Source organism: Pseudophryne corroboree, chromosome 10 (assembly GCF_028390025.1).
Source record: "Pseudophryne corroboree isolate aPseCor3 chromosome 10, aPseCor3.hap2, whole genome shotgun sequence".
Lineage (NCBI taxonomy): Eukaryota > Metazoa > Chordata > Amphibia > Anura > Myobatrachidae > Pseudophryne > Pseudophryne corroboree.
In genome coordinates, this window is record NC_086453.1 from 101,722,833 (window position 1) to 101,735,332 (window position 12,500).

A 12,500-nucleotide genomic window follows, 5' to 3' on the forward strand; every position below is an offset into this window, starting at 1 on the left:
GGTACCAAGCCAGAACTGCTACGGAGATTCACAGCACCACTTTCTAAAGGTATTTATGAAGTGATGATCGTAAAATAAGAACACGGATACATTTCTTCTTCAGTACACCCTGGTAGCCCTTACAATTTGTATATGGATATATAGGCATGTAGGCCCAAATAGTCTACTATTTGCAGGCCCTGGCCAGATAGCTGCTAGATTTAAAGAGGTTATTAGTTTTAAGGTAAATCCACGTTGGTTTTGACTTAAAACAACATTTTACTTTGAATATACCTTCCACCTGTCTTGATAGTGCTGGGACAGTCCTGCTTTTCGGGAACTATCTCACCATCCATCCCTCTGCCGCCACAGTGGCTAGAGGTTGACAGGGAGCTCTCTCACCACTGCTCTGCATAGCAGAGTAGTGATTAATGGATACAGTGACATCTAAACGTATAGAGAGAGCTGCTGATGGCAGTTTTGGAAAGTGCTGGGTGCACCCTCAGAGCGATGTGTAACCAGGGCGTGGTTGCACGTTCATTCGTAAATTGCTCTGTTGCCAGCAAATTGTGGCCCATTACTTTTTAGGCCGTAGTGTTTAAAAACTGGCTCACTTTCCCAGTGACCTCCCGTGTTGTCTTCAGTTGTTTGACAGATTGGGCACGAGTGCTGCTGAGGCACATTATTTCTGCTTGCATCCTCCTGAGATGGTAAAAAGTCCCAAACCGCAGTTTCGGCAATGCTGTACGCTGCTAAACCTGGTGCATTTGGGCTTGACAAGTGCGATAACAGTTGAATAGCTCCGTTTGGTGCCCATTACCCAAGGGCATGCAAAAAAACTAATTAATACCCGTACACCCTAGCACCAGCCCTGGCTGAGTTGGTATTGTTATTGATGGGGAGACTTGAGAGAACATTGTTGGTTACACAAGGTAATACAGAACCGGAGAGGTATACATGGGTGTTGCAAGCATTGAGGTTAGAGTGCAGGGAATACAAAAATAGTTGAAGCTGTTTTTCATATCCTCCCCTGAAATGCTGAATGTCATAGATTAAATGAATGCTGCCTTATTTTCCAAGAGCACATGTACTATTATTGTTTATATACTATGGTGTGATCATCGCATCTGCCGTTTCTCTGTTGAAATAATCCTGCAAAAAAAATGGTCATCATTCATCACTGTCTACATGATAAATGCCAACATGGTCAACTTAAACATTGACCATGCCAACATTATGACTGTCTACATATAATACCCAACACTCGTTTCAGCTATGTCGGCAGTCAAACAGTGGAAAGATGAAGATGATGATGTTAGGAAGTTACTTCTGACACTTTGTAGAGGGTAAATGCCGCTCTTACATCTCCAAGTTTTTTTTTTTTCTTCAACTTCAAGGGAAAGTTAAACTTTGTGTTGTGTAAGAAGTAGCAGTGAAGTACGTATATGTGACATCGGATGTGTACTCCTTTATCTAGGGAGAAAAGTACAGACAGAAAAGCCAAATTGCTGGGAGTTGTACGAATTACCCACCATGGCTCTCCAACCAGAGACAAAGAAAGCCCGGTGTCTCAGTCTTGCAGGAATCGCCCAAATCTCCAACGATATATCGAGGAAGTTCTTGGATCGCAACGATTTGTCAAGGCTCTTAAAGATTGCCTCCAACCTTCTCAAAGATCACACGCGGGTCTTGATGGAGCTGGACAGTTTCTTTGTTTATGACCCGAGTGCCAAAATAAAACTGGTGTTTGTGGAAGACAGTGTACTGGTGAAGAATATCTTTGTTATGTCCTCCTCTATGCAGCAGCTGGCGCAGATATCCCCCGAGAATCTTTATGTGGATCGCCAAAGCAATGTTGGCCCCGGGCTGAACCTGTACAGCGTTTCCTGTGAAGATGAATCTGGGTGGAAGGTATGTGCTAGTTGCCTATCGAAAACAAATAACCAAGATACCCTAAGGTTTCTTATCGTATCCGTTCTACAGAGTATACCAAAAATGAAAGCGCAGATTAAATCCATTATAATACATCCAGAGATTGACGATTCTCTGGACCTGACTATGCTGTTACCGAACACGTCAGTGAGGTATTGTATGTTGCTAATTCTGAAAGTTTTGGAACAGAAAACTGCACATCTCCAATCTGCTGCTCAGATTAAGACTATTCTGCAAAGCCTGTTCCATGCACGCTGCCTAAAAGTGTACAATCGTCACCTCAATGACCTGAAGGCAGCATGCCCTGCAGACTTTTTCCAGTACTACTTTGACACGTGGCACCCAAGCAGAAAAGTGTGGTGCACCAAGGACAGCAAAAGGCTAAGAACAGACAAATCAATCTATGCCTATGTGGCATCTCTGCATTACACGCTTTCCTCAAAAATGGGCATCTTACCCTCTCTGTATCAGTGCCTGCGTGTGATTCTGCGTGAAACCTATGAATTAAAGAGTGTGCCGGATTCTTTAATTGATGAGGATACTCCGCCTGTGCCTGACTCTTCTACAAGTGCTCCTGTCCAGGTATGAATCCGAGATCGTTATCTAGAAATTGTCTCTGTTACATTCATACTTTTGTAGATGAATTGGTTTCCCATGCCACATGCTACGCCAATGTGCCGTGTCTGTAATGTATGAGGGTGGTTCAGTAAGTAAGGTAACAAGATCTATCACGTGTGTACTGTTCTATATTTCATTCTGATTTCCCACCAGATCAGGTAGACCATTGCTTCACCACACGGCCATTGGACTGCGCCTCATACTGTGTCAGTCACCCTATCTCACCATCTGTTGTAAGATGGCGGGGTGGCAGAAACATAGTCACACATTGAGGTGCGTAGTGTAATCAGAGTTCTACGTCTTAAGGCCACATCAGCTAAAATGCATTGTTAACTTGCGAGTTGTACGGTGATAACGGCATGTCACGGAAACAGGTTTAGGTTTGGTGCACGGTCTGTGGTGGACGTGCTTGGCCGGCCGGATCGCAGCTCATTTTGAACGTCTGTCCAGCCGTTATCAAAGGTAGTGCACCAAGTCCAGACCTATTGCCGTGACATGACGTTATCACCGTACACCTCGACAAGTTGCCAATGACTTTCAGCTGCTGATGCGCCCCTTTAGGCTCAGAAATCTTATCACACTACGCAGCTCAGTGTTTGACCATGTTTCTGCCAGCCCCGCCATCTAACAGCTGATGTTGGAACAGTATGACTGGTATGAGGCACAGTCCAATGGCTGTGAAGGGTAGCAGTGTTCTACCTGCTCTGGCCTGGCAGGAAATTACAATGAAATAGAGAACATTACATACGTAATGAATTCCCCCCCATTGATCATAATTGTTTCAAGTCTTTGTGGCCTAACTATTTATTGTGTTCTGTGACTTCAGCAGGCATCTGACGATAAGAAAAATGAGTTGGAAAAAATGGAGTTTTACAGCTGGGATGAGTTTTGGTCCTTCCTGAACTTTTGGTGCGAAGAGCAAAATATAATTTTTGTCATTCGCAATTCTGTGCCCCTCGGCAATGAAGACATGAGCCCCAGCCGGATGCAGTCTTTGAAGTACAGTATGGTGAACCTTGGGTGCAGCAGTTACACCAGGTACCCTTCATTGTTTGCCACTGGGTAATCCTAACAGGGAGTGGGTCTTTATTCAGTCTATAGAATAAGTTCTGGTGTGAGGGAACGATATTCGCATTAGGGGGGTAATTCACACCTGATCACTAGCAAGCGATTTTTGCACTGCTGCGATCAGCTAGTCACCGCCTACAGGGGGAGTGTATTTTAGCTGTGCAAGTGTGCGAACGCATGTGTAGCAGAGCCGTACAAAGATATCTTGTGCAGTCTGTGCGCAGCCCAGGACTGACTCAGCCGCTGCAATCACGTCAGCCTGTCCGGGACTGGAATTGACATCAGGAACCCTTCCTGTAAACGCTTGGACACGCCTGCGTTTTTCCAGCCACTCCCTGAAAACGGTCAGTTGCCACCCACAAACGCCATTTCTTTATCATCCACTAGGGGTCACTGGAGTACTCTTGGGATATGGACGGCTTCCACCGGAAGAAGGCACTGAATAAATTAATTTTTGAGACTACTCCTCCCCTCCATATCCTCGAGCACTTCAGTGTTTTTTCTGTGCTCGACACAGTTAGAAGGCATAGTGGAGCTCGTCCACGAAGTATTGGAATTTTTTTTTTTAGTTCCTAAGTTTTTCTTCTTTCAAGGATTTCCACGTCCTTTCCCCCCTTCTAACAGGCGTGGGTCAGGGACAGTGGAAGCGGCTGAGAACAGCCGTGAGTGTCGGACCTCTCTGTAAAGAGCTCCCTCACTCCACCTGCAGGCTGCCTGCAAAAAGCTGGACGGAGCTTGGATGAGAAGCCCCGTCATAGACTTTGGTCACGGTCCAGGTATGTTAGGGGCGGTCAGCTCTTGCTGCCGCTCCACTGTTGGGGATTGTATTGGGTACTCACCGCTGCCCGGAGCGCGTGTGCATGGGCCGCGTCACGGCTCCATGCGGCGCGCTCTCACTCTCCGCTCCCAGCATCTTAAATACCAGACCGCTGCTCCCCGGCGCCGCAGCAGCGCTGCCTGGCTACACAGACACTCCGCAAAATGTGTGTGGCGGGCGGGAGCGCGTGTGCATAGGCCGCTCCAGGGCTCTATGCAGCACGCTCGCTGCTTCCGCTATCCGCCCGCAGCAGCCGAGGAGTTCCCGCTGCCTGGGCCTACAGGTACAGGCCGCTCACACGGCCCTATGCAGACTTCCACAGGCCCCGACCCGGTGCTGTACACGGAGGTCGTGGGAGTGGGGGGGGGGGAGACATTGGCAGTATTTGGCATGCTTAATATGTTAATGTTCTCCTGTCTGTTCCAGGTTTCCTTTATTACATCTCGGCTAAGAGTGGTACTAGGGGAATTTTGGGGTCAGTTTTCTTATTGCTGGCAGGCACTGCACTTGCCTGATATATACCAGGAACTTTGGTGTTATTACTGAGTCGTGCAGTCTGTCTGTGTGTAGTTTGTATTGTCTGTCTTTTATAATGAGTAAGACACCAGCAAAATCTAAGAAACATTTTTCATGTCATGTCTGTAAGAGTGTGTTGCCTGATGGATCCACCACATGTACAGCATGTGTTGTTAATACAGCCATAAATACGATTTCAGAAGTAAAACCACCATCTCTGGACCCTCCATGGGCTTTACTTGCAGATGTATTAGTTGGTTTACAATCAGAGCTGGCCGCCTCTCGTGAAGAAAGAGAGGCGGCAAGATCTGAGTTTAAAATGAGACCATTTGAGTTACCAGAGTCTCAATCTGGTCAGAGGCCCACCTTGAGTGGAAAAGATAAATTTCCTTTTCCTAATAATTCTCCAGTCTCTGGGATACTAGACCTCACTGAACAGGAGTATGAGGAGGGCGAAATAGGGCAACAGTCAGATAGTGACGATTTTGACAGCCCAGGTATTGACAATCTCATCAGAGCAGTACGTCAGTCGCTGGAGTTTACGGAAACTGAAGAGCCCCTGACGAATGATGAGGTAGTTTTTACTAAACGACAGAGATCTCCGATGTGTTTCCCTATTTCGGAATCTCTTAATAAAATGTTACTGGAATCACGGAAAAATCCGGATAAACGGTTTTCTATTCCTCGTAGATTTAAATCGAGTTACCCGTTTCCAGAGTCCATGACAGCTACTTGGGAGAACCCACCATTGGTGGATTCATCCGTATCCAAACTTACAAGGAAGTTAACCATACCAGTACCAACTGCTACTACGCTTAAAGACCCTGCAGATCGTAAAATAGAGGCTATGCTAGGGTCCATGTATACAGCAGCTGGAGTGCTGCTGAGACCTGGGTTGGTTGGCATTTGGGTTACTAAAGCTTTAATGGTATGGATAAAAGAGCTCAAGTCGGCTCTGCAAGATGACCATCTTATACTTCTCGCGGATCAAATCTGGGAAGCTGCTGAATATCTATGTACAGCTTCTACTGACGTCTGTCAGCTTACTTCTCGCCTGTCCTCATCGCTAGTCATAGTACGACGAGCACTTTGGCTGCGTTCTTGGCAGGCGGAGACGGAGGTTAAAAAAGGTATAGAGGCATTGCCTTATGATGGCGAGAAGCTTTTCGGTCCTGAATTGGACAAATGGATTTCTGAGGCTACTGGAGGAAAGTCTGTGTTTCTTCCATCGCCTACAACTATACCTAAACGGAAATATTCTGGTCCGGCGTTCAAATCCTTTAGAACTCAGCCCTTTCGTGGGCAGGGCACAGGAGCAGTCACGCCTGGTAGAAGAGGTCGGGGACGTAGTGCTCGACAATCCAATGCACGTCGTCAAGACACTAAGACCACTAACAAACCAGTGGCATGACGGGCTCCCAGCCCATCTCGGATCTCCAATTGTGGGAGCACGCCTTCAGAGCTTTCAGGGGGCGTGGCTGCAGACGTCCACAGATGGGTGGATCCGCAAGTTAGTATTAGAGGGTTACAAAATAGAGTTCGATTATCTTCCGACAGGAAGATTTTTCACGACAGGACTGCCTGTGGCGGACGACAAGAAAGCAGTTCTGCAGGTTGCCATTCAGTCTCTGCTGAATGCTGCAGTTGTAATTCCGGTCCCCGTGCAGGAACAGGGGCAGGGTTATTATTCCAGTCTGTTTCTGGTACCAAAACCAGATGGCTCAGTCAGGCCAATATTGAACCTAAAAGGTCTCAATCATTACGTCACTTACCACAGATTCAAGATGGAATCTCTCAGGTCAGTAATTGCAGGGTTAGAGCCGCAGGAATTCATGATTGCACTGGATCTCAAGGATGCGTACTTACACATTCCGATTTGGCCACCTCACCAGAGTTTCTTAAGGTTTGCGATAAGGCGAGACCATTACCAGTTTCAGGCTCTCCCGTTTGGCCTCTCATCAGCGCCTCGGGTATTCACCAAGGTAATGTCCGTGATGATAGCTCATCTCAGGTCCCTAGGGGTAATAATTGTTCCGTATTTGGACGATCTACTCATAAAGGCTCCGTCTCAACAATTGCTTCTCCAGCATGCTTTGCTAACGTACAATGTACTAGTTCAGCACGGTTGGATAGTCAGTTTAAAGAAATCACATCTAATTCCGTGTCAGCGACTTCAATTCCTAGGGATGATTCTCGATACAGTAAAACAAAAGGTTTACCTGCCACAACAGAAAGTACAGGTCATTCGTCATCTGGTGCAATTAGTGCTCAAGCCACGCACAGTCTCAGTACATTTGTGCATTCGCCTTTTAGGCACAATGGTGGCGGCTTTCGAAGCACTTCAGTTCGGAAGGTTTCACTCACGTCCGTTTCAACTGGAGGTGTTAGCGCAATGGTCGGGATCACATCTACAGTTGCACCACAGGGTGAGATTGTCGCCACAAGTCAGGGTGTCTCTTCTCTGGTGGTTAAAAATACACAATCTATCTGCAGGGAGGGAGTGGACAACTGGGAGGCAGATTTTCTCAGTCGTCGGGATTTTCATCCAGGAGAGTGGGCATTAAATCCAGAAGTATTTCAGATGTTGATCCAGAAGTGGGGGTACCCTCAGGTGGATCTGATGGCATCCCGCCACAATCATCAGGTGTCACGATATGTGTCCAGAACAAGAGATCCAGGGGCAGTGGCGGTGGATGCTCTCACAGCCACGTGGCCGTACAGCCTTGTGTATCTGTTTCCACCGTTTCCGCTGCTCCCGCTGTTGCTAAAACGGATCAAGAGAGGGTCCGTCACAGTCATACTAATAGCGCCTCATTGGCCTCGGAGGGCTTGGTTCTCGGATCTCCTCGGGTTACTCGCAGACTATCCGTGGCCACTCCCACTACGTCCGGACCTGTTACAACAGGGTCCGTTCCTTTACCCCGATTTAGCGCGGCTGCGTTTGACGGGGTGGCTGTTGAAAAGGCCATCTTAAGAAGAGAGGGCATTCCTGAGTCTGTTATACCAACCATGGTACGAGCTAGGAAGCCGGTTACGGCAGCTCATTATTACAGAATCTGGCGTACTTATATAAGTTGGTGTGAAGCTCGGAAATTTCCGACATCATCTTTTAATTTATCCCGTCTTTTGTTATTTTTACAGATGGGGTTAGATGGAGGACTACGTCTTTCCACACTAAAGGTGCAGGTATCTGCGTTGTCAATTTTCTTTCAAAGGAAATTGGCCTCGTTGCCGTCAATACATACGTTTTTACAGGGTGTAAAGAGGATACAGCCTCCTTTCATTCCACCTACAGCACCATGGGACTTGAATCTGGTTTTAGATTTCTTACAGTCCGATTACTTTGAACCTTTACGACAAGTGGATATTAAATTTCTCACTTGGAAAACGATTTTTCTTTTAGCCTTAGCTTCGGCTAGGCGTGTTTCAGATCTGGGTGCCTTGTCGTGCAAGTCACCGTATTTAGTTTTTCATGATGACAGAGCGGAACTTCGGACGAATCCCGCTTTTCTACCAAAGGTAGTGTCGTCTTTTCACATCAATCAACCAATAGTAGTTCCTGTGTTAACAGGAGATTCTGGAACGTTGGATGTGGTTCGCGCATTGCGCATCTATGTATCCCGAACGTCTACTGTGCGTAAAACGGATACGTTGTTTGTTCTCTATGATGCGGCTAAGAGGGGTTGGCCAGCCTCTAAGCAAGAAAAAGAAGAAAGAGTAGAAGATTTTTTTACACTGGCGCTAAAATGAGACTGCCCTAGATATTAACCTCCCAAAGGTGTCACCAAAACACCTAGAAAATGCAATATGCAATACAAAAATAGGAGATCTACAACCCTGGGCGCTCTTAAATAAATGTTTATGAAATACGTTCCTTCTCCTTATTATGAGATGCCTTCGTGTTGTTCTTTTTACTTTGCTCTGTACTTCATTCCACTCAAGATGGTACGGTGTAAAATCGGAGTTTGGGATATGAAGAAAGAGAGAGAAAGAAAATATATAGTGTAATACAGTCTTTATACAGATTTCTGTGTATATGGAAACGGGGTTCAATAGATGGAGCGTACCACACTCACTATAGACATGGGGGAGGTCAAACTCATAAAGGTATCTTTAACCAGAAAAAGGTAGGCGTACCCTACTCACACGGTCACTGGAGTTCAGGAAGCACATCAAGGTATCTTTAGTGTTTATCCCCTTGTGTTTCCTCCAAATGTCCCAGTACCAATATTAGGCTCATTCATAGGGAAAAAATAAATAAAAACATCCAATGTGTGGTATTGCCAAGAGAATAATGTTACAATTAAAGAACAAAATGTCCTAGAAGTTAATGCGTACTTATGGTCAAGTATGAATTAGCCACTGTATAACGGCAGTACCAAACGTACCCGACTTACTAGAAATCGGGAAAGGAAAAGCACATCAAGGTATCTTTACAGTTTCTTTAGATTATAATCACAATCTGCGTACCCCAACTCAGTGTTGTTTTCTGTTATAAACACATCATGGTATCTTTTCCCTTGGAGCCTTCATCCAAAGGGTTATTCAATAATTTTCCAAGAAAAATATGTCCACCAGTCGAATAAAAATGACAAAGTTTTATTGTACAAAAATGGGTCCCACAGTCTGGGAGAATCCAACAGTTTAAAATACAAGATGCAATCCGAGACAGTTCCACAATTGAAAAAGATTGCAACAGAGAAAATTTTTTTAGATAAAATGAATTAAAAATTAAAATCCTAGTGAAAAAAGTACCACACAGACCCCAGCTGGTCACTGGAAAAGTTAGAAAGCAATACCAATGGTGGAAAAAGAGGGGTTGCCTTCTTACCAGAATCAGCGAAGATGTATGGGGGTAGTGTGGAGAAAAAACTGGCTGTTCACACTCCTTCTGTTGTCAATGCATTTCGGTCACCAGCTGACCTTTATCAAGACCTTGATAAAGGTCAGCTGGTGACCGAAATGCATTGACAACAGAAGGAGTGTGAACAGCCAGTTTTTTCTCCACACTACCCCCATACATCTTCGCTGATTCTGGTAAGAAGGCAACCCCTCTTTTTCCACCATTGGTATTGCTTTCTAACTTTTCCAGTGACCAGCTGGGGTCTGTGTGGTACTTTTTTCACTAGGATTTTAATTTTTAATTCATTTTATCTAAAAAAAATTTCTCTGTTGCAATCTTTTTCAATTGTGGAACTGTCTCGGATTGCATCTTGTATTTTAAACTGTTGGATTCTCCCAGACTGTGGGACCCATTTTTGTACAATAAAACTTTGTCATTTTTATTCGACTGGTGGACATATTTTTCTTGGAAAATTATTGAATAACCCTTTGGATGAAGGCTCCAAGGGAAAAGATACCATGATGTGTTTATAACAGAAAACAACACTGAGTTGGGGTACGCAGATTGTGATTATAATCTAAAGAAACTGTAAAGATACCTTGATGTGCTTTTCCTTTCCCGATTTCTAGTAAGTCGGGTACGTTTGGTACTGCCGTTATACAGTGGCTAATTCATACTTGACCATAAGTACGCATTAACTTCTAGGACATTTTGTTCTTTAATTGTAACATTATTCTCTTGGCAATACCACACATTGGATGTTTTTATTTATTTTTTCCCTATGAATGAGCCTAATATTGGTACTGGGACATTTGGAGGAAACACAAGGGGATAAACACTAAAGATACCTTGATGTGCTTCCTGAACTCCAGTGACCGTGTGAGTAGGGTACGCCTACCTTTTTCTGGTTAAAGATACCTTTATGAGTTTGACCTCCCCCATGTCTATAGTGAGTGTGGTACGCTCCATCTATTGAACCCCGTTTCCATATACACAGAAATCTGTATAAAGACTGTATTACACTATATATTTTCTTTCTCTCTCTTTCTTCATATCCCAAACTCCGATTTTACACCGTACCATCTTGAGTGGAATGAAGTACAGAGCAAAGTAAAAAGAACAACACGAAGGCATCTCATAATAAGGAGAAGGAACGTATTTCATAAACATTTATTTAAGAGCGCCCAGGGTTGTAGATCTCCTATTTTTGTATTGCATATTGTAGCCTCTAAGCAAACCTTATCCAGATGGATCAAACTGACCATACGTCAGGCTTACCTTTATGCTAGGTTACAGCCACCTACTTCAGTAACAGCTCATTCCACACGTTCTGTGGGAACGTCATGGGCAGCGAGTCGTGGGGCTTCTACGACACAGCTTTGCCGTGCGGCTACTTGGTCTTCAGTGCACACGTTTGTGCGCTTTTACAAGTTTGATACTTTCGCGGCATCAGCATCTAGCTTTGGCCGTTTAGTGTTACAAGTGCCAAACAGCTCTCCCACCACGGAGGAAACTTTGGTACATCCCAAGAGTACTCCAGTGACCCCTAGTGGATGATAAAGAAAATAGGATTTTGGTACTTACCAGGTAAATCCTTTTCTTTGAATCCATAGGGGGCACTGGACGCCCACCCAGAGCAGTTTACCTGTTTTAGGAAGTTCAGTGGTTCTTATGGTAACACACTTTCACGACTGGTTTAAATTTAACAAGGGTTAATCAGTTATGGTGTCAACTGTTTAGTTGTCTGTTACGTTTTGTGTCAACTTTATTGTTGTCCGTGAGATTATATGTAATTCTCCTTTGGTCAATCTCTCTATCGATCCTGTTCGGCTCAGTAAAAAACACTGAAGTGCTCGAGGATATGGAGGGGAGGAGTAGTCTCAAAAATTAATTTATTCAGTGCCTTCTTCCGGTGGAAGCCGTCCATATCCCAAGAGTACTCCAGTGCCCCCTATGGATTCAAAGAAAAGGATTTACCTGGTAAGTACCAAAATCCTATTTTTCCTGTCAATCTCCTTTGCGAACGCCCGTGGATTCTTCGCACAAACCCATCGTTGAGCCGCGATCCGCTTTGTACCCGTGCAACGTGCCTGCGCATTGCGGTGCATGCGCAATTTAGACCTGATCGCCCGCTGTACGAAAACGCAGCCTAGCGATCAGGGCTGACTTACCCCCTAGGTTCTTACCGATGTGCACTGTATCCAAGTACTGAATTATGAGAAACAATGGGAAGCCAGTGCCAATAACTTGAATAGGGCAATAGGCAGAAGTAGAAATCCCTCCAGATCCTTTGTAACCATCACCGTGATCAGTAATTAGAACTTCTCGTTGTATCTTAGGGGGTCATTCCGAGTTGATCGTAAATTTAGCACAGCTACGATCATGTTCCCTGACATGCGGGGGGACGCCAATCCCGCCTGTTAGTCCAGCGCCCCCCCTGCACAAATACAAACGCATCGCACAGTGGCGATGCCTTTTGTATTTGAGGAGTAACTCCCGGCCAGAGCAGCTCATGCGGCCGGGAGTTATTTGACGCAGCCGCCGCGCCCCCCCCCCCAACGGTCTGGCAACGCCTTCGTTGACCGGACCGCTCCCCTAAACGGTGTTCAACCCCCTCCCGCCCAGTGACCGCTTCTGTCTCAGAGGCGATCGCTAGGTAACGAAAGCTGCCATGCTCTGCGACAAACTTCAGCGAGCGATCGGGTCAGACTGACCCCCTTAGTGTTA

At 45.5% G+C, this 12,500-nt stretch overlaps 1 protein-coding gene across 4 annotated transcripts in view; it reads left to right on the top strand.

Moving 5' to 3' along the window:
* LOC134966143 (uncharacterized) overlaps positions 1 to 12,500 on the top strand; it is a 72,924-nt gene that overhangs the window by 16,732 nt on the left and 43,692 nt on the right. For 3 of the 4 annotated variants that reach the window (XM_063942668.1, XM_063942667.1, XM_063942670.1), the window contains 3 exons: positions 1 to 49; positions 1,457 to 2,493; positions 3,356 to 3,567. The exon at positions 1 to 49 is cut by the window's left edge and continues 197 nt beyond it. In XM_063942668.1, coding sequence (XP_063798738.1) covers positions 1,513 to 2,493; positions 3,356 to 3,567 — 1,193 coding nt within the window. In that variant the 5' untranslated portion in view covers positions 1 to 49; positions 1,457 to 1,512. The remainder of the gene's footprint in view (positions 50 to 1,456; positions 2,494 to 3,355; positions 3,568 to 12,500) is intronic. The other variant, XM_063942669.1, reaches the window with a different exon arrangement.